This window comes from Aulonocara stuartgranti (assembly GCF_965226115.1).
Source record: "Aulonocara stuartgranti genome assembly, chromosome: 22".
NCBI lineage: Eukaryota > Metazoa > Chordata > Actinopteri > Cichliformes > Cichlidae > Aulonocara > Aulonocara stuartgranti.
The window spans coordinates 19,929,316-19,956,114 of NC_138957.1; the positions used below are offsets into that span (position 1 = coordinate 19,929,316).

Sequence of the window (26,799 nt, forward strand, 5' to 3'; positions counted from 1 at the left end):
GGAGGTGCTCCTTAAAGTGTTGATGCTTTCTTATTAGAAACTTTAAGACAACTTGTTAAAAATACCTACACTGGGGGAAAAAACTAAAGAAAGAGTCACAGAAGGAGTGGCAAGCTTTCAAAGGATTAAAGAAATCTGTAGTTTTTGCTTGTAGAGAATGTTGTGTAGTCTGGCTCGTATATCCCCTTTTTACTCAGTTTGAGCTTTCAGAGCACTTTCTCCTACAAGTTTCATTCACCCAATCACACACAATCAAACAGGGCTTGTATCTATACCTAAGCACTTTTTAAAATAAGATTCATGCACACATATTCACACTCCGATGGATACACAGGGAACAACTAAGTGTTCAGGATCTGGACCTGATTCTAACTTATGCCCTGGATAACTCTGAAGACTCAGTGTTGTTGCACATTCTCAAGATTGTTTATTAATCTTTTTAAATTATTTGTCTGTGTCTAAAGCTTCCTGTGCTGTTTTGTTTATATTAGTCTAAACTTTGTGTGAAGAGGCTAACTTCACCACCAACAATATTCAGCAGTGCTGAAATTGTAGCTTTTGAGAATTACCTCAGAACATGTCAGCTAGCTTACTGGAAACTTCTAACTACACTCAGCCTCACTGATTCCTAGATGCTACACCACACTGTTACCATACTGTTTATAAAAGATGGCTGTAGATGGGCATTCATTAGAAAAGTCCCATTATGAAACCTCAAGCTGTGCATTTACATGGCCCCTGCCTTGTTGTTTTGAAATTTGTGGTGTGCAAGGTGCAGATGACAAGGTAAGCCTGTCCTAAACCATACTTGGCTTTATCCTCTTGTCCTCTATTACTATAATGCTGACTCTCATTTACAAGTAAACCCCTGCTGTCCGTTAGAGAGAATGCAGATTTGAAAAACTTCTACTCTGGCTTTGCTTTTCAGACCTGAGGCGTCAAGGAAGGAAGTTCACCACCCTCAGGCTTTCTTTGCATTAGCTGGCTCAATGGGTATCACTGAAACGCTGAACAGGACCTGCTCTTGATTAGGAAATGCGCTTGTTGTATGTTGCCATGGTGATTTAACCAGGTAAAAAGATAGGCACTTTCATGACACAGGAACTCTGACTTTGTGCCCATCTTTTATATACAGTCTATGACTGCAACAGACCAGCGTATGTCTGCTATTCTTGGACCTCAGTGGGGTTAAACATAGGGTTTGGTGTCTGTTTACCTTGGGGAACTGAGGGAGTATTTACGTTAAAAGTAGAAAACTAAAGGGCAGCTTTAAACCTTTAACTGATTTTGGAGTTATTGTTGTGACTTGTATTCGTTTAGGGATTTAAAATGTTGAAAATTTGCAGTCTTCAATTTTAAAGGTCAGCGAAGGGGTAAAACTTCATTTCATTCCCATGCACTATGAATATGATGATGATGACTGCCCAGCTTGTAAAAGGCCATTCCCTCAAAAGAGCCCCATGCCGGCATCGCCACAGCACCAATCACTTGTCTATTTTTAGCAGAGCTCTCCGATGCTGCCATGTTGTCTGCGAGGCAAACGTCTCTCCCCCGGAGCAGAGAGGCACTGAGTCACGGTCCTGGTCTCTGCAGCTGTGCGGCTCTCAGGTTCAACGTGTTGCTTAATTAGGACATCCCGGAAGAGGAGCCGGTGCAGCGCGCAGCTGAGTGACGGGGCAGGGGAGCAGGAGGGGACCGCAAGACAGCAGCGAACTGCCACGAATCCGTCCCGGCGTAATCACACCCCTAAAGATCCGGACAGAAATTTACCGCGGACCAGACCAGGGAGGTAAGATGCTTTTAGAGGATGTACTGATGATTTTTTTTAACCAGTGTCAAGTTCAGTTCGTTTCAGTGTGGGGCGGAGGGATGGAGCCCCGGGGTGGGGGTGCGCATCCCTACGCAATAATAATGTCCAGACAAATTGATCCCGTGCAGCCTGCTTTCGTATGTTATGGCAGGGCATGTGAGAGCACTGTTTGTCACCTCCTTTATCTCGATCGCTGCGGGGAGTAACATTATTGCGGCGCGGAATATGAAGCATCAGACTGAAGGACGGGTGAAGTCCTGTGAGCCGGTGCCATGTCATGTTTTATTATGGAGTGATGGTGTCTTCTCGTGTTTACACAGAGAGGGTTCATTTTGCAGCTGTGATAAACCAGTGTGAGTTTAAACAGCCCAGTAATTTTTTAGGATCACATATGCTGTGCCCCAGAAACAACAGGACGCTAATGCGGCAACTAAACCTTTAAACCGACTTGGACAAGACTCATATGCTTTCATATTTTAAATTGATTCAGCTTTTTCTCAAAGATCTATCAGCACACTCCCAGCCTCTGGTCCATATTACATGAGTTACATATCTCTTTATTAACCTCATATAGATAATCCAAATTATTATTACATAAATAGTAATATTCTTAATCATAACAGCCAAACCTTTCACCATCAACTCCCACTGATCACATCACAGCTTCCCACATCAGTAGGTGGATGAAGAGTTGCAGCAGATGAAGAATCAAAGTGTCTCCGGGTGCAGGACCCAGGCCCACAGTGGAATATCTTACAGTAGGCCCATAACAGCAGGAGCCAGACTGCGTCCCAATATAGCCACAAAGATCAGATACCAGGCCGGGGGGTTCAGGAGGCACATGCAGAGTCAGGGTGAAGTCCCTAAAATCTTTCCACTGCATGTGCTGCTGGTTTTGCTGTGGAGTGTTTGTGTTGCTGGCCAACCCGACACCTGCTGACACTTAACTGCCCATAAACTAAACACTCCACATTTTGCACATTTGGACCTCTTTTAATGCTTCACAGGCTGATTCTATCACCTTATAATCACATATCACTCAGTATAGTCAGTATATAGTCCATTCATTCTTTTTTTTTCTTATCTGTTGTTTTCATGCATCATTTGGCATTTGTAGTTTGTGTATTCTTTGCTTTGTTTGTATTTTCACAAGTCTGCTGCTATAACAACATATTTTTCTCTCCAGGATAAATAAAGTTAACTGTCTTTATGTCTATTATTAAGGAGACTGAGGTAAAGGCTATTTGTTGGAAATTACAGACACATTAAAAACAGTACTGCCACATTTTCATGCCACAGAGATGTATCTCTGATACAGCCAGCAGGCTTAACCCCGAGGCTTCCTCCCATTAGGTCTTTGTGTTAGACTGAATGCATTCCAGTAAGTCCATATGAAAAGCCTAAAAGAGCATCATTGGCCATGTCTTTGCATTGCCATGGAGAATTTGGACAAGTGACAATAAAATCAGAACAGAGGCTGAGTGTCTTTGCTTCAGTCTTCATAGGCAAAATTTGAGGTTGTTGACAAGCGAGACAGTGATGAAGTGTTTTGGATTTGAAATAGTACAGTAGTTGATTTTTTTGCACTCTACTGAATTTAAATTTGAACTTTTTGCTCTATCCTCAAACCCAGACAAACCCAGGCATTATGTATTATAATAATCGTTCTATCTTTGAGTTATGTCAGTATTTAAAGATTATTTTTGCTGGAACCATCAAATTTGACTTGGCTCTGAAGATCAGCTTCAATTGTTTCAGCTCTAATAAAATCACATCTACTTTTATGGCAAAAGATTTTCAAATCTAAACATACAGTCGTTATGGTGTGTTCACAGAGTACAAGCAACAGGTATCAAGTCTACCAGATGAAATATAAAAGCAGGTGTTACAAAACTTTCTGGGGCCAGAGACTTCTTAAAGGAAAGACTTATTTTTAAGAAATTGCTCATATCACTAATCCTCATATCCTCATGCGACAGTCTGATCTGTGTCACAAATCGCCGTGCTCACCAGCCTACGAGTCTGGCTAATATCCGAAGCTGTAAGAATGGTTCCCTTCCCAATGAGAGGAGTGATCTTATGATAGATCGAAGTGATGATATGACATGCTTGTTTTGCTGAGTTAAATGGTCTATATATGATCCCCTGTATATATAATAAAAACACAATTTCATGAGCTATGGTGCATTTTGCAGAGCCACTCGGGAGATCTGCAGACCTCACTGGATAAAGGGTGACAGGTCTGCACACTAGCTGACAATTTGCAAATATTGTGTATTTTTTATTTGTATTTTTTGGATTAATGTTTAATATAAAGTTTTGTTTTGTAATCCCACTTGGATCAGACCCTCGAGACCAGAAGCTGGTACCAAAGTACAAACTGATAAGAATATTTTCGACTCATTGCTCAAACTTTAAGTGTCCTGCTTCAGAGAACACAAACGCTTGTTGCAAACCGAGACTCTGCTCTCCAGGTTTCTGGTCTTGCCTAAGAGCTGCTGTGACCCACAGAGCAGAAATAACCTCTGAGTCCTGAAACAGGAATTTGGCACTGCTGGGAGATTTCTCCAGAGAGATTCGATGACGCCCATCAGGACATGTTTGCTGCTCACAGGACATAATTAGTAGACATAATTTACAAAGATTACAGACAGCGAATGCTATTCAGCCAACATAGCTGCCATATTATTGGAGAGTGTTTCCGAGCGTTTCTGTAGATCGTTTTTGTAAAGCAAACAGAGCCGTCTATAACTCACACCCCTGGATTGCATGTTGGACACCCAGGTAAATAGCAGGTGTCAGATTAGGAAGCATGTGTTACCTAGCAGTGGTTTGCGTAAACATGCAGCGGGTGGCTGGATTGAGTTCCTCCTCTGTTGACTAATATATGTTGGAAACAGGCCTGCATCGCTTCATAGTGAGACATATGGCTGGTCAGTGTGACAAAGTGGTCTGTGGAGTATTCTCGAATGTATTTCAGCGGTGCTCAGTTACTGTTTGTTTACCTCTGTCCAACAGCCAGAAACATGTGAATTTATGCAAATATGTTTCTACACTTTAAGTTTCCATAGACTAAAACAGAAAGCAGGTCTTCCCGTTGTATATATCTTGTCCTTCCGGGGTTGATGTTGATCGTTACAGAGCAAAAACTTCCAATATCGATACATCAGTCCATATTTTATGCAAAATATAGACATTGATAAAGGAAAAGGAAAATGTTCTCAGTTCCTGCATGTTCAAAAAAATCATGGTCTACATGGTCTGTGCTCAAGAGTGAGGCTGGTGTAGGTGCATCATTAGCTACCATGCACAGAAGTCTGCAGGGAAAAAGGCTACTGTCATATCCCTAAAACAGAGCCATGCATGAAACAGAGACAATATCAGACAACAGCATCTTACTTGGACTAGGACCTGAGATGGTTTGAACAAGTGTAGAGGAGGGATAGTGGATGTGCTGGACAAAGGATGCTGAACACGGAGCTGCCAGGAAGGAGGAAAAAACCAAGGCTGCAGAGAAGATTCATGGATGTAGTGAGAAGGACACGCAGATGGTTGGATGTGACAGAGGAGGATGCTAAGTATAGGGTGAGATGGAGGCAGATGATCTGCTGTGGAGAACCCTAGGGGGAGCAGCTGAAAGAAGAAGCTGCACGATGATAGAGGAGCTTTTAGAGATTACCTTTTATTCATTTATTTGCACACACTATAACAAAAAGACAAAAAAAGACAAAATTATTACACAAAAAAGAAAGATTCAAATCACTAAAGCACCCAAAGATAAGCAAATAACCATAAATAAACTGTATATTTAATCAAAGAATCCACTTCATTGTTTGACTTTTCTCTCAGTCTGGCATCAGTTTCTGCCTTTCTTCATCCCGATTAGGTGACACTTTGAAATTGTTCTGACCCAGGCTGTGACTGTGGCAGTGAGCCAGACACCTCATACAGTGACATTATTTATACAAGGCGTGCTGCACATAGCTAAATTTAGTGTTGATGAAAATCAGGAGCAGCGCAGTGAGAAGGTTGAATAGTGACAAACATCACCAAATAAAACAAAAAGAATGATTATAAATGAATTGCAATGATTTCAGCTGTCATCATGTGACAGCAGCAGCGGCCATGAGTAAGAATCCGTAGCTGCTCTTGTTTTCCAGGTTTGTCTTCATGGAAGGATTAATGCAGCGCCTGGAGCGAGCTGTGACTCGCCTCGAGCAGATGTCAGCGCAGGCGTCCAGCGGGATGGCCAACGGGGACTGTGTCAACGGCATTGATGGAGGCAAGTCTGTTAAACTTGCATTTGGAGGATTCAATTAAGACAAGCAAGCAAGTTAGCAGGATTTCACTGTATTTTTCCAGGTCTGTCTCAGTGCGTGGAGGCCTTCGACGTGCTGATGAGTGGCCCGGTGTCAGACTACCTGAACAACAGCCGCGCCATAGGGAGCGAGGTGGAGAAGCATGTAAGGCTTCACCCACTAAAATCTAAAGTCTCACATATGCTACCCTACGAATATAAAATCACTTGTAGGCACTGTCCATGCATCAGCTGCTGCAGACAGATGTTTCTGCAGCTGCTGCTGCAGCAGTCTTCTCTTACAATGTAGCAGGTCTCTCATTCTGCTGTTTGTCAAACCGATCATGATTTAAAGGGGCATTCCCTAAACCTCATACTGAATTCAGCTCATGCTTTATAAGGAGCATATATTTATCCTCAGAGTGTCAACGGGGCTTTTTAAATGAGCCTCTTGCTCTTGTTAAAGAACATTATTTTTTCATTAACATGGCTTTGGGAAAGCTTTGTTGTGAAGAAGTTCACAAAAAAATACTATAACATTTGAAAGGTTAGCTTTATACTTTGGGACATATTTAGTTTCTTGCTTGCTTCTCAAGCCAAGACACTCATCAAGACATTTAACGCTGTATAATTAAGATGACGTATTTGGTTTTTGCCATAAAGATGTGAGACTGTTGTCTGTTGTTTGGCTTTCTCTAACAAAAGATCAGACTATTCGTAAATGAGCGTCTAATTTTGTGCCTGATATATTTATCTATAAACTAAGCTGTGCAAAGGAAGAAGAGCTCTCTGCAAAGGGAGCACTGCTGAAAAGAGGAAAGCCACCACAGATTTTCATTCTCTGCCAACCTTTATCTCATTGGACACACATTTATAAACACAGGATTGTCCCACTCTAGATTCCACTTAGATAGGCAAAGCTGTATGGGAGGTCCGTGGTCCCAAAGAAGGCAGACAACATGTCCGTGTGTGTGTGTTTCCTGTCCTTAACAAAGCCAAGGATGGGAGTATGATTGATCTTTGACCTTACATTCATTTATCAAACTGTTAGTGGAGGACCTTTTCCTATTTGGTAATGACCTCTACTCCCCGTAGGACCAGGAAGTGTTTTATGGTATGCCAGTTGGCAATAATAGCTGTGTTACGTCCTTGGAATGAATCCAGAACAACAAAAACCCTCCAAAACAGACGTGTAAAGGTACTCAGCAATGCCTGAATTTCCTCTGTGCCTTGAAAGATGGTTTCCATCTCTGTGTCCCATCACTGAACACGATGGAGGGTGTGTGTGTGTGTGTGTGTGTGTGTGTGTGTGTGTGTGTGTGTGTGTGTGTGTGAGAGAGAGAGAGAGAGAGAGAGAGAGACAGAGGTAGTTTCTTCAAGTTTGTAAAGCTCCTTTTATGGAAAAAGCCTCCCCGGTGGTTCCCTTGGCCTGCAAATGGACCTCTCACACACACACACAGAGGACACGGTTGGCTGGGAATAACCCAAACTAAGCGAGTGAGAGTGTGTGTTTGTGTGTGTATATAAGTTAGACATAGTCATTAGAGTGTTTGCCTGGATTTCTGCAGCGACTGCTCAGATTGTTCATGTTTTCTGCATGGTGAACAATCTGTGAAGACAAGCACTCATCAAGTATAACATAATGTATTATGAGATCAGTCCTAACATTTACACTTTGTGACTGACAGGCAGAGATGGTGATGAACGCCTTACAGACTCAGAGAGCTTTCATCAAGATGGCTGCCACACACCAGGAACCAGCGCAGGTACGACAGGAGGACATTAAAAGAGAAACCTGCACTGATGATGTCACAGTGTAACCTCAGAAGCTGTGGGATGGTTTTGGGGGGGTTGTTTTGTTTTGGGGTTTTTTCATGAGCACTGGGTAATCATAATATAATTTGTCTTATATAAAGATCTTATTAAAATTGTAAAACACAACTGAAAACATGAGCTAAAATGAACTGGCTTATGGAGTCGGGACATATTATGCATAATCGTATGTCACCGATTTCAATCTTTCACAAAACAGTACGATTTTATTTATAAAGCACCAAAAATAACAACAACAGTCACCTCAAAGTGCTTTATATGGTTAGGTAAGGACACTACAAGTGCAGTGTTTTCTGTCTGATCAGCTGTTAAATAATATTTGATGCACTACAACAAAAACTACAAGTGTGGTTATGCACCCTGATTATTTAATAGCATATGGCATCTGTCCTTTTTATTCGTTCACAGGCTGCAGCCGGTCTGGTTTAACTCTGTCAGCTTGTTTAAAACTAAAATAATCCCACAGAGGTGATTTTGTTTTCTTTTTTCCAAGAAGCTCTTACACGACAATCACCTAAGGACAGGAGACTGAAGCTAGAATTTACACGAGCTCACAAACGTTGGGCCGTAGAAGTGTAGCCTGGTCTGATGAGTCTCATTTTCTGTTGTGACAGCCAGATGGTAGAGTCAGGATTTGGCATAAATAACATGAAAGCATGGATCCATCCTGCCTTGTATCAACAGTTCAGGCGGCAGGTGGTGTATTGGTGTGGGGGATACTTTTCTGGCACACTTTTGGACCTCTTAGTACCAACTGAACATCATATAAACATGTCTGTGTGGGTTGTAGACATCCAGAACTTGGTAGTCTAAGGAGCTTGGAAAGAAAGTGACTGGACTTCTTTAAGCTTAAGATGTTTCATGTCTCATCTGAGAAGCTTCTTCAGTTCTAAGACCAAATGTTGGAGAGTCCCAGGTGTTTAAACCTTAGTGGGGATTGTCCCTTAAGAGGGTCATTGACTTACATTGTTAATGATTTGCCTCATAACATGAGGCAAGGTGGAAAAAAGGCAGTTCTGAAGGGAAGGCCAACCACGTACTAGCGAGGTGTACCTAATGAAATGGACAATGATATATGGTGGAAAGCTGTCCACATACAAAAGGTAGGTTAGACAATCAGGAAGTAGGGAAGACAGGGGAAAACAAGGCATCATTACAGGGAAAGACAAAAACAAAGAAGATGAACAAGGAAAAGTCATTTCTATAAAAAATCAGGAGGACAAAGAAAGAGGATGGCAAAGACAGGAAAACCCCTGGAACTCAAAGCAGAAACCAAAACTAAATAATATCGCAACAAGTACCACTCAACATCACAAAAAGATGGCTCCATGAAACCTAACCTGATATGACAGAGCAGTTCAGTGCTGTTGTCTTAGCAACGTATATCAGGTTTATTGGCCATCGTGTTGTTAGAGAAACACCAGTCATGGCCTCCCTGCCATCATTATTTTTCACTGTATCCTCTTTATTGTCTTTAGAGCCTGTCTGAATGTGACACAAACAGTGTTACCATGTGACTGGATTCCATGACTGCGATTGGCTGTTTGTGTTTCAGCTCCCAGCTGAGCCACACAAAACCTGCTGAAGCGTGGTGCAGCTCTCATGACTTTAAGGGCCAAATTGCATCAAATTACAGCAGCAGCCTAACAGAGAGATGAGCTGGGCCTCAGTCCTCTGTAACGGTCTGACCCATGTGTTTCCCAGCAGGCCCGTCTGTTCACAGAGGGATTACTCTGCTCTTTGACCAAGAAAATGCTAATACAACACATTCCCAACATGTTCACGTATAGAGAGCAGAGGGGTGGGAGAGATGTCTGTGTCTGTGTGTGAGAGAATGATATCATCCCATTGGCCTTCTGCTTGTGTTGTATGTGTGTGTGTGTTACAGGGTCCACAGAGCCCACCAGGAAGTGATTACTCGCGATCTGTCAGGTCATTGGTTGAGAGGCTGTGAAACGAGCATTCAGAGATAGTCAGAAATGCAAACAAGGAAAGAGTGAGAGAGAGAGGGGGACTAACCCAGGAGAGGGGTGGGCTGATAGAGAGGAGAGACACATTCAGCATCACAACGAAACTCAAAACAAAACACGGAAAACGGGGAAATGGTGGCTCAAGAGCTGCTACCAACGCCCTGATCCAACCACATAATGGCCAATGAAAGCTTCTTTCATTGTCTTTTTGAATGTGCAGCATGAGCAAAAACTTCACACCCTCATGTTGTAACCCAGTTAAAACCGAGAGCAATAAAACATAAATTAAAACTGAGTTAGGTAAAACCGCACACCTTTGGTGTCTGTTTTTACAGACAGGCGTTCAGGTTTCACAAGAAAAGCTGGTAAAATTTGGAACCTAAAGACCTGAAGCTTGCATGAAAACTGTAATGTAGTTTTCAAATGTTCAGATGTTAATCTGCATTCATATCATGCAGGATGAATAGGAATAAAAAGACACTTCGGTTTATAACCTTTAAAACAGGTTGAACAGCAGATATTGTTCAATAGAACATGCCCTCCTTGGTTTAACTGTCATAGATGCCAGTTTAGGTTTGAATTTATAAGCCTGATTTAAGCTTTCTACCTTAGCATGAAACGGTTTCCTTTGCACAGTCCTAAAAACCTTTCAGTGCACAACCAAACACCAAAAACAAAAATACTCCCCCGAGTACAAAACTCTCTTCAGAAATCTCTCACAGCTTTCCGCAGTCAGGTCTATATCTGTAGCTCTCAGCACAGATAGAGAAAAGTGTGTAACTCTGGGCAGTGCCCCTTTTCTATCCACACGCATACACACACACACACACTGACATGCGCACACACATATCTCCAAAACTTCTGGCCTTCCTCCACAGCGCAGCTCTGTTGTGCTCTCTGACTTTTTATGGGCATGTTCTATATTTGAGCCTGTTGTTGGTGTGTGTGTGTGTGTGCGTGCGTGCGTGCGTGTGTGTGTGAGTGTGTGTGTGTGTCAGTTAGATCGAGTGTTAGACAAAGAGAGAAAGAGTCAGAGAAAGTAGGCATCTCACTCTTTCAGGTGACCTCAGGTTGGCCAGTTAACTCACCGTGTGTGTGTGTGTGTGTGTGTGTGTGTGTGTGTGTGTGTGTGTGTGTGTGTGTGTGTGTGTGTGTGTGTGTGTGTGTGTGTGTACTGCTGTTCCCGGCAGTTCACACATGACTTTCTGCCTTTGATGCAGCGCTTGTGTAGGAAGTCAAGTCCTGTGCTGTTATAACGCACTGAGCTCAGCCAAACACATGATGTGAGCTGACGTTTTTTATCCTTTTTGCCGGATTGTTCTCGGCACTGAAAGAAGCAAAAAGCTCAAAAATCTGATAGATGGCAATAATGATTCAGCACACTCAGCTGAGCTTGTCAATAACTCTTTTGTCAGTGTGTTGATAGCTCAGCAGTAAACAACAAAAGTGGAAATGAATCAATTAGCTGCTCTAATACATCTCGCCAGCACGTGAACCTTCCCACAGCTGGGATGTGAGTGCAGGCGCTTCTTTTTTGCAGAAACTTCTCCAGGCTTTGTAAAAGTTTGCAGTTCTTCAGCTGGTAAACGACTAACGTGTACAGCAAGTCATTCTCTCTCACCCCTCTGTGTCCGGGAATTCTCAGAGCGAACTGTTTGCATGCAAACGAACCAACGAAGACTGACTCTGTGCCACAGTGAAGTCATCAAAGGGAGGTGTGCAGGAACCAGAAGGTGGAAAACAGGCCAGAAAACTAGTGCATCCACATGCAAACAAACACAGAAAACTGGGAAATGTGACTGTAGAGGCAGAGGACAAAAAACAGCAAATGACACATCTGCATGGCAAGGACCATGACACTGGTTTGGGGGTGTGATACACTTCGGACAGGTCATCATTAAATATGTGATCATATAGCACAAATGTTTTAACACTCTTAAAGAGGCTGTCCTTATGAACATATACATAAACATATTTTTTACTCCCTAAGATCCTGCTTACTTATATGGGTGCATTACAGTTGGATTTTTCTGCACCTTATACTCTGCTCGTCACAGACTTATTGCACCTCATGCATCCCGAACAAGAGCTCAGATCTCAGCAGGGTAAAGTCAGATGTTTTTCCTTTGAATTTATCCTCCAGTACTCATAAATTTGTATTAAATGAGTAATTGCTCGCCTGTAAATACTGGCAATAGAGATAACAGATTAGTAATGGAAGGAATTACTACAGGGAAAGGTAATGGAAAAAGTTACGCCTTAGGGAGGCAAACTTCACCCCTCAAATCTTGCTTGCTACCTTAAATTCGTCCTACATGCTCACTCTTAAGCACGGCCTATTTGCTGCAGTAAAGAGGTGATGTATTGCTTCAAAGACAGCCATTAGGTGGACTTAGAGGGAATAAAAGCAGCTGGAGGAGCAGAGAAAGGGGCGTCTGTCTGTGCTTATGAAGATCATGTGCGTCTGATCAGGGGAAGAATTTGTTTGGAAATAAAGTTTAGTGCTGTTTTTGTTGCTCTCCTGCTCTCAAACATAAAACTACTAAACCTGATGCACATGAATAGATTTTCATTTCAAGCATCACCTCTTGCTCACGTCTAGGTGATGCATGTATCAGGAGCACCGCTGCAGCTTAACCGATCACTGCCAGCTCCTCCTGATTGTTCATCAGCTTCCTCCTGTCACAGCTCATTAGCTCCATATGTTCTACATTACACTCATTTCACAGCAGATCAGAACATGTAAGCAAGTAGCAGCTATTTGCCAGTGAAACGCTGTGTTCCTGTACTTCTGTGAGCGCGGGTGCATGTGTAATTGATAAACTGTAAACATTGGAGAAACGGTATGCCTTACAAGGCCACAGGGATCTCCCCATGAACTGAGGAATGTTTTCAGGCTCGGAGCGATGGGGAGGGGAGCTGAGAACTATGAGACGAGCTATACCGTAACTGAGATCTGGATGTTCCAGTGGAAAAAAGGCCCGTGCTAATCAAATCAGATCGTCTCCTGCAGCCCAGTTTAGGAATTGCTGGATGGTGCCGAAGTGGGCATGGAAATATAGCTCAGATTCTAAAAGAGGGGCTAAGGAGGTGGCTAAAATATACTAGTGAGTAAGATTTTACAGGCATCAGTGTTTCTTAAACAAATAAGAGAATTTGATGTTTATAGGGTTCAGATTATAATGACCCTTCTCTTTTACACCCATCTTCTGTCCTCTTCCTAATTTCTCCCTCCTGCTCTTGCAGACAGAGCTCCAGGACCTCTTGAAGCCGATTTCAGATCACATCCAGGAGATTCAGAGCTTCAGAGAAAGAAACCGTGGCAGCAGCCTCTTCAACCACCTTTCAGCCGTCAGCGAGAGCATCCCCGCACTGGGCTGGGTGGCCGTGGTAAGGATGAGCACACATGAACGTGCACATGATGCTGTGTAAAGATTGGCATGTCTGATAAAACCTATTTAAGCCACAATACAAGAAAGAAAGCATATCAACTGTCTGAACAGAAAGCTATTAGCCCTTTTTGAATTTGATGGTCCTCAGGAGCAAGTATTCAACACGAAGTTAAGCCAACTTTTCAATCATCTGCATAAACAACCTTTCATGCAGATAAATAACTAAAAGTAAGACCTTATTTTTCTTCCTACAACATGGACTTTTTCTGTTTTCCATCAGTACAAACATTTCTTCTGATTTGAGGCGAAGATCATTTTAAGATCAAAGATCACCATCTCCAGTGCTTGAATACAAGTCTTTGAAGCTGCTTCTGGTCTGTGCAGGTTACTGGCAGGACGCCGCTTTTCGCCACTTATGAAACGTGCTGAACTTAAGATGTTCAGAGAAGTGTTTATGTCACAGCTTTCAGGAGATTTTATCTCTCTCCATCTCAGAGTCAGAAGCCTGGTCCATATGTAAAGGAGATGAACGATGCTGCCACCTTCTACACCAACAGAGTGCTTAAGGACTACAAGGAAACGTAAATATAGCTCATTTTTCATCTTCTCTAGATATTTGAAACATTACAGCTGATTTATTTATTCCATAAATGACAATTCATGCAAACCATGAAAGTCACTGTGGTAAACAAATCAGGTAGAGAGATGACAGGAGCCTAGAATGCAAAAGTAGATGAAAATTAGAAAGGTAGCATGGCGAATGCAGACTAACGGTGTTCAACAATAAAGCAGATTTTTTATTTATTTCACAAATTGTTAAAACATTTCTGTATCAATTTAACCTGCAAAACGCTGCATCGTGAGTTTCTTGCTCTGCTCACCTGCTCAGGTCCATCCTCATCCACATGCCTCAGCTTCCTTCATATATAATTTTTTATTTGACCGTTATATGTTTGTCTCTCCCAGAGACAGACGTCATGTGGACTGGGTGCGCTCCTACCTGTTGATCTGGACTGAGATGCAGGCGTTCATCAAACAGCACCACACGACAGGTCTGGTGTGGAGCAAGAGTGTGAGTACACAAGCGAGGTGCCACGTATGGATTCAAAAGGCTTTTTTTGCCTTTGTTAGTACAATATTGTGCTGTTTTATGTTATACTCACCACCTTCTCATACCTGAGCCTGAATCACTCCTGTTACTAGTGCTTTATAATGTCAGCTGTGTTTTCATTTGGTTTCTGTTCGCACGGCTTGATCGTTTTATATCTGCTCAAAATAACTTCTACCATTTTTAGTTATGGAGCAGTCAGTTACATAAACCACTGCAGGGAGCATGAATGAATGAATGAGCTTCTCCTCAGTGGCTGCTCACCGCATTTCTCTGTGAAGCTTTCAAAGACCTCTGTCCCTCCCACACACACTCACACACACACACACACTGTTAATGTCTACTCAAGGACTAGCCTTTGCTAGATCTCAGAGATTACAGTGATCTGAAACAAAATCTTCTTCCCTTATCGGTTAGAAGAGTTTTTCCTCTTGATTTAATTACAGAAAGAAACAACAAAACTAAAGCTTCACTTTCCTTATTAACTGAATTGTTGATCCGAGGGGAAAGATGCCTGTTCACTCTTGCTCTGAGCCGCAAGTGAGGATCAATAATGCTGTCATATTTGTAACTATGAGGTTGCTGCCAGGAGATGGTCGGGAGATCTGAGCTTAGCATGAAGAATGTTAACAAAGTGAAACAGCTGGCCTGGATAGTGTCATTCATAGTTTAATTTTAAACTCAAATAAAATAAACCATTTTCATTACTGAGCTTTAAAGGTGCTGTGGAGATATGGTCATCATGGACACCCTTTTTACAGGGTGGAATGATTGTACAGCATATTTAATACCTTTAACAAAACAAGAAGCAGATGCACAAGTATACCTTCATTTCAGATTTTATCTAATTCATAAAGGCTCAAGTAAATACACACACGGCCACTAATATTTGGTTAAATGTCCCTTAGCAAGTTGCACCTCTACCGGACGCTTTTGGCACCCATCAATAACTTTCTGGTATAAATCTGGACGGATATTTGACCACACTTTATGGAAGAAAGATAATGTTAGAGTTCGTTTAGTTGGTTTCCTGGCGTAGACCCGGCTTTGAAGTGCAGTCCACACAGGCTGAGGTCGGGGTTTTGGTAAGGCCATTCAAGAATCTTTGTCTCGCCTGACCACCGTCTCGCTTTTCCATGTGGGCAGCTGCAAATTTCAGTCGAGGTTAAAAGTGTCGATTTAGTAGCAATGGCTTCTGTCTTGGTCTGCACCCTCTCAGTCCATGACAATGAAAAACTGGTTTCACTGTGGACAGTGATGCTGGTCTTCCAGCAGATTCCAGTTTCCAGACTTGAGCCTTGGTGGTTTCTGGTGACTCCTAACCAGTTTCCTCTTATCTGAAGGTGACAGTTTGGGTCTTCCTCTTGACACCGCCAAAGTGATGGCCCATTTCAATAACTTGTATTTAAGTACAGTTGTTTGAACTGATAAATCCTGCAGTTGTTTAGAAATGACTCCAAGAAACTTGCTTAAATCCACAATTCTCCCTCTTAGTCTTCACTGAGTTCCTTGGACTTTCCCGTTGTTCTGAGTATTGGTCAGTCCAGTGAGTGCTTTTAAACTAATCCTTTTATACTGGCAAAGAGAAACTACAACGTAGTCGATCATGATCACTAATGAGAAGTTAGCAGGCCTTGTGAAGTTAAAAAAGTTAAAAGATTTAATGTGTGTTTTCTTATTTTTTAAAGTCATTAAAGATGTATGCAGTACACTCATTCGACACTGGAAAAAGAACAGTTCGAGAAATCATTCGTGCCCTTGATGAGTGGATGTAAACTTCTGACCACAACTGTACCTTTGGGCATTCAGGACAGCTGCTTCCTTCTGTTTGCACTCTAAGTTAAGAGATCTTCTGCTCTCAGCAGGGAATCAAATAAGCCCCAAATGGTTCACTTTTTCCTTTATTGCAACATGAAACGATGAAAACCTATGCTCAGCTTAAACTAATGCTCAACAACTGTGCTCACATGTGTACTGTCTGCATGCAGAAACTTGAGAGCCTGCGGCGGCTGTGTGTGTCAGCTGCTGGCCCTGCTGTCAGACAGCAGAGCTGCTGCATGTGCGAGAGACACAGAGTGTGTGTGCGCAAACAAGGAACGGAGTGTGTGATACCAACAGGTGGTCCTCACGATTTACTTGAATGGAGGTTTTCTTTACAGAAGTTGCCCCGACAAAGAGCCTGTGTACACACACAGCCTGTGCCGTAACCTAAACTGCAGGGCTGGTCCCTCTTCACCGATGCAACGCGTCATCTGCTGCTCAGACGGCGCTTTAGTGACAGGCCTATCCACAGGCTGACATATGGACTCATGCAAACGGTCACATTAAACTAGACACAGGGTAAAAAAACAAAAGCACTTAAAATGTTAAAGCAAGTCCGATTCTGAGTAGTGAACATCACACTTTTAACACTTCAAATATTTTTTCCAGTTGTCCCTCGGGGGCTTGTAGTTAACATGATTCTAGTTATCACTGTTTAAATGGTTGAACTGACAGTTGTTTTATTTATTTCAGCTGATTATTTCTCGTATAAAATCTTTGAAATCGATAAAAATAGTAATTTCTGCTTCATAAATCTCAGAGTGAAGCCTTCAAACCTTCAAGCAAGGAGTTCTTCATGTCAGAAACAGGAAACAATAGATGTCAACTATCTAATAGACATAGCTGGACTGGCCATCGGGCATACCGGGCATTGCCCGGTGGGCCGCTGGCGATTTTTTGTTTTTATGGGCCGATGGATTTTTTTTTTTTTTTTTTAGGAAGGGTATATATAATGAAAGGTGTTGGATTGGCCAATTGGTCATGATCGACTCTGGGCTGGACCAATTACAGCCGAGGAGGCTGGATGCACCCGCCCCCTTGTTTAACAATCACGTGATTTTCGCGCATTGCATGCCGGGAACTCGTGGCAAAACAATCCAATCAAACAAATCAAATGCAAACATTTGCAGCACCGCAAAACGTTCATTCTCCGGTTCCAATACCTTCTTTTTTTTTTCTTTGCCGCACAAAAAAGGAATGTACAAAACAAAAGGAGAACAATGCCGGTCCGAACAAAGACAGACTCGACGAAAAGACAAAGAAAAGATACGAGGAAAAAATCAAAGGAGTGAAAGAGTGGACAAAAGACGTCAGCGTGCTGCCCAACTTTCACCACGCTCAGATTTATAATTATACGCTTCTTGGAGTGAGTGCATACACTCATGAAGTTTAGTAACTTCAGGTCACTGCAACAAGCCCAGGTACAGTTTACCGACGGATGGGTACAGGACCTTGAAACGCACCGTGTAGAACGAAAGACTATTGTACATATCATAAGTTTACCAGTCTCACAAATCGTCTTCATAAATACACATTCATTAACAGTTTATTAATATAACCTTTGAGCTCAACGGTAATTAATTAGTAGTGGAAATAATTTCTGGTAGTGTAACAGTGTTTATGTGGTATTATTCCACTTGCCACAAATATCAGTGTAATGGGGAAACAGCGCCCCCCCTCTCGGTGTGGCTGGCTGCAGTAATCGCTGCCAGTCTGCCGTAGCCATACGAGAGGTGAGTTGTATTGTTCCGCACACAATATAGCTAAGTAGTACAGACACATAAAACATGTTTGATTAGCTGACGAGCACCGAGTGTAATAAGTGCTTAGTGGACACATGTCCAACACCAGTTTTATGTACTTTTCATTTGTTTATTAATGTGTGAAACTGTATGCTAAAGCGGAATGCTAATGAGATGTTCTGCCGTAGTGTGCTGTGCGGAGTGGTGTGTGGCGAGCCTGTGCACTGATAATACACCGTTGTTTCCATTCAGGTACATCATTTGTTGTTGCTGTTATTTTATTGTATATTAGAAATTGTAATATTGCTGCAGTAATCGCTGCCAGTCTGCCGTAGCCATACGAGAGTGTGCTGTGCGGAGTGGTGTGTGGCGAGCCTGTGCACTGATAATACACTGTTGTTTCCATTCAGGAAATAAAGTGGCAACGATCGATCAGAGACTCCTTGTCTTTTTAAAAACACTACACAACGCAGAGTCGAGGAGTCTGTTTGGGCCGAACTGTTGCAGCGGGATGAAGCAGAAACCGGTTACAGTAGCATTACAGAAATGTAGCAGTGACAATAATATTGTATGTTGTAATCGCAATGGACAATTAGTGATACAAAACAACTGTTTTATCCTGTGAATAAAAGTATATGGTTTTATCAGTGTACCATGGTTATAACAGAAGCGAAACGCAATATTGTGTCAGGACAATTCACTATTTATGCACAATAAACAAAGGAGCATAGCGCCACAATTTCTGTTCAGCGCCAGACTTGCTTGTAACCTATATCATATATGTTAAGAAAAATGACGTATTAACTACTAAAAAACTCTGACCTTTGTGGGAATGCTTGGAGCAGACTAACCTGTGAGCTGGAGTGTTCTGAGATGTTATATTTGGTATATCCAGACCATCCGTCGTACCTCTTGCCACAAGTTCCCAGAATCCTTTGCGGTTTTATCCCTGAATGACGTCACATTTTCAATCTTTATCCTGGTGGGCCGGTCTCTAGTCAAAATGCCCGGGCCGATTTTTTGTCCCAGTCCAGCCTTGCTAATAGATTGTTGATTGCTTAAGCTGTAGTTTAAAACAGCAGAAATTAAGAAGATTTTAAGTGAAGCTAATTATATTAACACAAGGAGCCACCTTTTTTTCCCCACCTAAATCCTTTTTGTACACAAAAGGATTTAGGTGTACACAAAGAAGTGTTCAGTAGATAGTTTTACAGCCATGCATGAATGTGTGCGTGCACACATCTGCTGGTTCTAATCCAGAGGCATGCAGTGAGCTGTTTAGTGTAACAGGTCTACATTGTTCAGCAGTGATATTCACAACACATGTTACTCGTGTCAAAGGTCAAGTCTGAGCACTCAGAGGCACGTTTGGTGACAATTTAACCCTGTGTCAGCTGTGCTAGATCTTCAAAAAGCAGATGTGTGTGTGTGTGTGTGTGTGTGTGTGTGTGTGTGTGTGTGTGTGTGTACCCTTCTCTTCTTTACACATCAGAGCTACTTAAAGGACCTTTTTCTTCATAATTTAAATTCTGATGTAATAAAAAATCTGTAATGAACAAAATTTGGGGGAAAAAACATCTTGATTTTTCTTTTCTGGCACAACAGTGCATCCATCTTCTTACGCTTATCCAATTCAGGGTCGCGAGGGGCGAGCTGTGGTCTATCCCAGCTGTCGTAGGCCGAGAGCCGTGTATGTCCTGGACAGGTGGCCGGTCTATCCCGGGGTTACGTTTGAGAAACAGTGCAGTCGTAAAATTTTGGCCATTTCGATGTGAAGCTGTCTGTTTTTCACCCATCAAGTAGGAAAACTCCTGTTTGATCCTGGGAGGAGAGAGGTCACTCTCAGCTGACATTCATCTTAATCATTTTTCATATTTCATCAGTTTGTTTTTATCTTTTTTTTCTTAGTCGTTATTGTTTTGTTTCTTGTTGCATTGCCTTCATTTTCTTTATTGTTTAAACTTGTTTGTTTAGTTGTTTTGTTCTTGTCAGTTTAATTTTAAAGGGAAAGCTCACAAACCAAAGATGCTGTGTTTCACTGTATTAGAAAAGCTTACTTTAGTTTAAAATAGTATCCAAATTCATTCAAATAAAAAAAATTAGGTAAAGATTTTGTTCAGATTAACTTGTTCAGTATTCGTGCACAACACTTAGCTTAAGTAGTACAACCAACACACAGGATGAGTCATGTGAACTGAAGGCAACTTGAGTGAGATCTGCTTAAATTGAAGTTACTAAATTTAAGTGTTTTAACTTTCTTAAAACTCACACAGTTCACATAAAAATGTGATTGTGTTGCTTTGTGTTTTTTACATTACTCACATCAAGTGTCAGAGGACCAGGGTCTGCGAGCACTGCAGAGTTGTACAATTTAAGTACACTTTAAATGAAATAAACAGGCAGACCTCAGATTCAGAGCCTGAGTCAAATTAAAATATTTTAGTAAACATACTTGAATTATTTTTAAAATATTTTATTTCCTTCCAACATCTCTCAGGGCCCCATTGCTCCTGCTTCTCTCTTTGATTCGCCCCCAGCCCCGAGTGCACCCTGTCCACCTCCACCACCTCCTCCACCCCCTGGCCCTCCTCCGGTGTTCACCGATGACGACGCCAAGCCTCAGGCGGACGCCGCCGTAGCCCAGCACTCCGCGCTATTTGCCCAACTCAACCAGGGCATGGACATCACTAAAGGTGCATCCATGAGCAACACAGAAGAGCTGAGCGACAGTTTCCACCTTAATTTAATTTAAGCTTATATTTTTAAACTCATAATGTTATCCTCACACTTTCCATCTGTAGGTCTGAAGCATGTGTCAGATGACCAGAAGACCCACAAGAACCCCAATCTGCGTTCTCAACAACCAACAACAGCCAAAGGCAAGAACGCGGGGCCTGTGGCTTCACCCACTACACCTGCCCAGAAAAGACCCCCTCTGCTGGAGCTGGAGGGGAAGAAATGGAGGGTGGTACGTGTGATGTGTAAATCCTATTTTGAGGATGATTTGTATTTAATTAAACCCACAACGGGAGCTGAAATGAAGGGCACTTTGGAAAATTTCAATGACAATTTAATTTGCACCTACCCAGCTCTCATTTATATCGTAGAAACAAACCCAATCCAGGTGTCCTGGTAGACCGGCTGCTAATCTAGATTTTTGAATCCTTATTGTTGCAGGAAAACTTTGAGCAGAAGCACGACCTGGTGATCGAGGAGACGGAGCTTAAACAGGTGGCGTACGTCTTCAGTTGTAATAACTCCACCCTGCAGATTAAGGGCAAAATAAACTCCATCATCATTGGTAAGCTTCCTGAAAGCAAAATCATGAGTTTGAGCACAGATTTCATAACGTGGGATTATAATCTTCATCTGGTTTGTTTTCATCCCGTCTAGACAACTGTAAGAAGCTGGGTGTGGTTTTTGAGAACGTTGTTGGGATTGTGGAGATCATTAACTGCAAATCGATTCAGTTACAGGTGAACACATTTTTATTTTGACACAGAATTAAGTGATGTGCCGAGTGTCTCGTAGGTCCGCTTTCGTTTTCTTAAAACTGTTCAGAGTTTTACACCCAAAGTGTAAAATAACATCTCACAGTGCCCAAAAAAAGCCTGTCAGTAAGTGAGGCATGTCTTTCTGCAGGTTTTGGGAACAGTTCCCACCATTTCCATCAACAAGACCGAGGGCTGCCAGGTCTACTTGAGTAAGGACTCTGTCAGCTGTGACATTGTCAGTGCCAAGAGCTCTGAGATGAACATCATGATACCTGAAGGAGAGGGCGATTACGTGAGTAACCGAGATAAAGGCTGAGCTAATTCTCTCCATGTGTGCAGCTGTTCTTACACTTACTTTGTTTTTGTTTTCCTTTTTTTTAAACAGAGGGAGTTCCCAGTGCCGGAGCAGTTCAAGACTGTGTGGAATGGAGCCAAACTGGTGACAGAACCCACGGAGATCGCAGGCTGACTTTGTCGTCCATAGAACACAAATATATTTCCGTCCTCCTGATGTTATCCCTCAGACATACAGTGCTGTGAAAAGTACTTTCCCCCTTCATAACTTTTTTTGTATAGTTGTCACATGTTTTTAGATAATGAAACTTTAATCAAGTTTTAAAATTAGATATATTGTTCTCTGCTGACCAAACAGAACACAAAGGCTCATCTCATGCCAAAAAACATCCTGGTGGCCCCTGAGACTTTTGAGCAAATATTCTGTGGACTGACAGGACAAAAGCTGAACTTTCTAGAAAGATTGAGCCACTTAAACTAACACAGCATTTCATAAAAAGAAGATCATACCAAAAGTAAAACGTGGTGGCAGTGGTTGCTTTGCAGCTTCGGGACCTGAATGACTTCTGGGCGACTCTGCTCTCTACCAGAAAATGCTGACGGAGAATCTTCGGCCATCAATGGTGCTCAGGAAACTCAAGGACATTTGGCTTAGTCAGTAGGACAATGATCCAAAATACACCAGGAAGTCCACCTCTGAATGGCTCAAAAACCAAAAGCAAATAGAAGGTTTTGGAGTAGTCCAGTCAAAGTCTGAACTTAAATCAGACTGAGATGCTGTGGCATGACCTTTAACACATTGGAGAGTCTTCAATGTGGCTGAATTAAAAGAATTCTGCAAAGATGAGTTGGCCAAAATCCCTCCACAATGATATGAAACAATCATTGCCAGTTATCGCAGTTCTTGCTATCAAGCGTGGCACAACCAGTTATTAGGTTTAAGGGTACATACAGGTAGTTTTAGGCATTTTTTTTTCCTTTGATAAAAACAAAAAAAATCATGGTCATCATCATTTAAAAACTGCATTTTTATTTACTCAGTTAAAGTTCATTTGCTGATCTTAAACACATAAATGTGAGAAATATGAAAAAGAAATCAAGAAGGGGGCAAATACGTTTTCATAGCGCTGTAGGAAAGGTTTTCTAATAGGCACGTAGATTAACTTTTAGTCCACTTGCTGTATTTGTGACTTCATAAGAGGTTTCTCCAGCACTTCTGCAGCTGTTGTCTGTAATGAATCTGTCAGTATAACACAATCTCCCACTAGTGGTGAAGAATAGCTCAGGTTTAGGTGTCACAAACCAGAGCACACTTACATTTCTGTGCCAAAACAACACAGGCATTTATGTGAGAAAGTGTAACTGCTGAAAAATAATATTTTAAAGGTATTCTCATCATTAGATCCGTTTCCTTAAAATATAGATTTTAAATGTTCCGGGATGACCACTAATAAGACAGTACTCCACTTACACCTACTGCAGAAAACTTAAAAAACCAACATTACCTTCAAATAGAGAAAAGCAAATAAGTGTCTGTGGTACATTTTCCATCTAATAAAGTGCTTCCAGCCACCTCTGTAAAGAGCATCGTGCCCAGCAGTCATGTAGTAAAGTCACTGTGAAGTACATGCAGTATTGTCCTTATTCTGCATTAACAGCTGCTGTTGTGATTGAAATGATTAATTAGCTAATTTCTTTTACTGTACAACGTATCAGCTATAGTGGTAACGGTTACCTCCGAGCACTTCCTATGTTTATTGTACTTTGTATACCACTCTTATTTTGTAGCACACAGCACCAGCATAGCACAGATGAAATGCTGATACTAAAAATATAATATACGAGAAAACAATTTTATGTAATTCTGTGTCTTTTTTTTTTCCAAATAAAGTCAAAACCTCCCAGTTCTGGTTTGTTAGTTTTATTTTGTGCGAGGAGAAAAAAAAAGCACAACAAAAAGAACCATGAAAGGGAGAAACAAAGAATAAAATCTCAGGAGATCAGCCATGACATGGAAAGAAGACAATCACAGAGTAGAAAAATAAACCAAAACAAATGTTCTTCCGCCTCATCCCTGTACGGTAAGAACTGATGATATTTGGTCATAATGGCTTGTAATATCACAGAAGCAGCTCTCCCTGTTTTGAGCAGGAGGGCAAGAAGTCCAAACCAAGAACAAGCAAGAACCTGGCTAACTTTTAAAACAAAGGGACTCGTGTAGAAGAAAGCCTTCAATCTGAGACAGGCCTGACACAACAAGACCTGCAGCATACAAGCTGGCCGTGTACTGCTAGGTTCATAGACTACATAAAACCATGATGTTACTCACTGGCTGGTGAAGTCCCGGCTTTAATTCTCACACTGAACATCTTGACTTCACCATTTTAGTGTTTTGAAACAAGAAGTGACAGCGAAGGGGTGCAAATCCACAGACACTACACACTTGTATGTCAGCAGTCGGATAAATCACAATTTACAAACATTAGGTTATGAAATGAGATCTTGAAACTCTCCAGAGAAGAATTAACTGGGCTAATAACTCAAAGGCGCTGAAAGCTAACTTTCCTGTAGACTTGTAATAATCAGACTTCTTTTTTCAGTCCATGAGCTGCCCCCTACTGGCCATTAAAAAGAATGCAGGTTTACAGCACTTCCCCAACCTGGAAGTCCTTAAAAAAGGATTTTTCAATATTTTATCCTCCAAAATCCACATTTTTGGAAAAGATTTGGAACAGCATCTGAAATCTGTAGTGCCTTTAAAAGGCTGTTTTTCAGTGTTTAATCACTACATTTCCCTGAGAGTCTTGAGTAAACAGCATCTCTTCATCCTCTTCCTCCTCCTCCGGCAGAGATTTGTAAGCACTCACCACTCCCATGCTGACGTTACTCTGATCTTTGAGAGGACTCCTGGTGTGCAGACCTCTGTGTGCGATCACCCTGAACCCTTCAGAGTCCTGAGTGAACAAAGTGGCCAAACTGTCCTCATCGAGTTCTCTGCTTCGCTGCTGCGGCATTCGCCTTTTGAGAGGAGAGCTTATCGGTTTTGTCCTCTTGATCTGGAAGGCAGAGCTCTCTTCTTTTGCAGCCTTTTCCCACAGCTGACCTGTTTGTTTCCGAGGAGAAGCGGTTTTTGGTTGTGTCCACTTATGATTTGAAACAGGTCTGAAATGAGAGGAAGATGAGTCTTTGCTTGGGGAATTATAAGACGGTGGCGTGCTGTTTTCCTTCTCATCAATCATACGAGAAGAATGAAGACGTTTAAAAGATTTTTGAGTTGAGGTTTGTCCTTCTGCATCTATCAGTTTTCTAAAGACCTCCTCCTCATTCTGCAGACTGTTTACTAAACTTGGCTCAGAGCTGCTGAAGTTCTTCACTGTTGTACATTTGTGGCTAGTCTGATGAAAGTTATTTTCAGTGTACTGACTGAAAGTGAACAGCGGGTCCTGACTCCACGTCTGTGGTAGAGGTTGACAGTCATCTTGTGTAAAGGTGGCATCAGAGACCCTCCTCTTACTCTGTGGTGGTTCACACTCTTCAGGCTTCTCTTCTTCAGATTCACAGTATATGTTTTGTAAAGTTGAATGGTTTTCTGAACGTGTCTGCCATAATTCTGTTTCCTTCTCAGTCACATTTTCACTTGTACACTCGTCAACCAAAACAGGCTCAAAGTTGGAGTTTTCAAAACCAACATTGCGCCCTCGTTTTTTCCCTGATGCTGTGGCTGTCGGTGTAGCTGAGTCAGATGATGAAAGAGGCTGCACTGAATCCATGTTTGGTGGCTCAGAAGTGGACATCTTATTGAGGACTTTTAGAAGAAAGTAAGAAAAAAATTATGTTAACACAAAATCAAATAATTTACTGTATTAACTTGTATGCTTATTGGTCACTTCATTAGGTTCAATTTGTTGTAAACACAAATATTTAATCAACCAGTGATGTGACAGCAATGCAGACATGATTAAAACGACCTGCTGAAGTTAAGACTGAGCATCAGAAGTGAGATGAAAGGCGGTTTAAGTGAGTGTGGACATGGCATTGTTATTGGTGTCAGACAGGCTGATCTAGACCATCAGACTATAAGATTAGACTATAACTTTCGGCAGACTTTTAGATGCTTACCTCTCCGATGAGCTGTGAAAAAGGCAGATATGGAGCTCTGTTTGGTTTTTGGCATTTCTGTTTTGGTCTGAGTGAAGTTGAGTGCCACAGCCAAACTGTACCCAGCACCTTCACAAAACGGGTTCAGCAGTTTAGAAATGGGACGGCTACGGCGCTTCTGAAAGATATAAAAGAGAACACAGTGTGTAAACAGTAATAGACAGAGACTGCAGATCAGCATTTTAGCGTATTAAATAACTGCTCTACTCAGGCATGCTGGAGAAGCCATTCGGTCAGTGTTCAGACCATGTTTACACAATTACCTGTTTAGCTTTTCCTTTCAGCTCCACAGTGTCCAGCCAAACATCACAATCCTCTTGATCAAAGGTCTGTGGTGCTGCTGCAGTGCTCTTCATGGTGGACAGCCCAGGGAAGATATGATCTGTATGAAATAAAAACAGGATTTTATAAACAGGTTAGACATGCCGTTTGTTTTAAATAAAGAATCATTATACTTTAAAAACTATTTTCATGTCTCTCGTTGATGAACATGTTTGCAAGAAGCCTTTACTTATCTTTAACTAATTCAATAACGCTACCACAGACCTGTGAGTTAGCTACAGTTGGTTAACATAGCTCTTAAAACTGATTTTTGGGAAATACCTTATGATACAATGAAGATCCAGAGTAATATTTTGAGGTTTCCTTTGCAATTTTTTATAATCGTTTGTATAACTCTCTAGTACTCGGTTCAATCTGCCGCCTTCAGGACTGTCTGCCCCTGATGATTGACTGTGTGAAAATGCCTTAATGTGGTTGTACCTAAAATGCGCGATTTAATTTGAAAGATAATTTAAAGGTAGGATATATAAAGACGTTCATAATACTCTTTCATCATAAAAATGTATTTATGTCTAATTAATAAAATTTACCGTAACAA

The 26,799-nt window shown here is 41.7% G+C and overlaps 2 protein-coding genes across 2 annotated transcripts; one reads left to right on the top strand and one right to left on the bottom strand.

The window, feature by feature from the left end:
- Nucleotides 1–1,512: 1,512 nt before the first annotated feature.
- Nucleotides 1,513–23,665, top strand: cap2 (cyclase associated actin cytoskeleton regulatory protein 2). Its single transcript, XM_082522293.1, has 13 exons — nucleotides 1,513–1,789; nucleotides 5,971–6,092; nucleotides 6,173–6,273; nucleotides 7,796–7,873; nucleotides 13,157–13,300; nucleotides 13,798–13,883; nucleotides 14,269–14,374; nucleotides 20,471–20,666; nucleotides 20,775–20,941; nucleotides 21,151–21,274; nucleotides 21,367–21,449; nucleotides 21,616–21,759; nucleotides 21,853–23,665. The coding sequence occupies exons 2-13, from the start codon at nucleotides 5,981–5,983 to the stop codon at nucleotides 21,934–21,936; spliced, it is 1,425 nt and encodes a 474-aa protein (XP_082378419.1). The 5' UTR covers nucleotides 1,513–1,789; nucleotides 5,971–5,980; the 3' UTR covers nucleotides 21,937–23,665.
- A 53-nt stretch (nucleotides 23,666–23,718) lies between these two features.
- On the bottom strand, nucleotides 23,719–26,708 carry aunip (aurora kinase A and ninein interacting protein). The gene is made up of 4 exons (XM_082522294.1): nucleotides 26,523–26,708; nucleotides 26,183–26,301; nucleotides 25,881–26,037; nucleotides 23,719–25,566 (listed from the first exon to the last, which is right to left on the bottom strand). Exons 2-4 carry the CDS (start codon nucleotides 26,273–26,275, stop codon nucleotides 24,533–24,535), a joined length of 1,284 nt encoding a protein of 427 aa, XP_082378420.1. The 5' UTR covers nucleotides 26,276–26,301; nucleotides 26,523–26,708; the 3' UTR covers nucleotides 23,719–24,532.
- Nucleotides 26,709–26,799: the final 91 nt, after the last annotated feature.

Bases quoted from the DNA above. Each gene is read 5' to 3' on its own strand.
- aunip (XM_082522294.1), bottom strand. From the start codon at position 26,275: ATGAAGAGCACTGCAGCAGCACCACAGACCTTTGATCAAGAGGATTGT. The intron at 26,038-26,182 runs GTAATTGTGTAA...TATATCTTTCAG, and splicing joins TGAAAGGAAAAGCTAAACAG to AAGCGCCGTAGCCGTCCCAT. The intron at 25,567-25,880 runs GTAAGCATCTAA...TTCTTCTAAAAG, and splicing joins TTTCACAGCTCATCGGAGAG to TCCTCAATAAGATGTCCACT.
- cap2 (XM_082522293.1), top strand. From the start codon at position 5,981: ATGGAAGGATTAATGCAGCGCCTGGAGCGAGCTGTGACTCGCCTCGAG. The intron at 14,375-20,470 runs GTGAGTACACAA...AACATCTCTCAG, and splicing joins GTCTGGTGTGGAGCAAGAGT to GGCCCCATTGCTCCTGCTTC. The intron at 21,275-21,366 runs GTAAGCTTCCTG...CATCCCGTCTAG, and splicing joins AATAAACTCCATCATCATTG to ACAACTGTAAGAAGCTGGGT.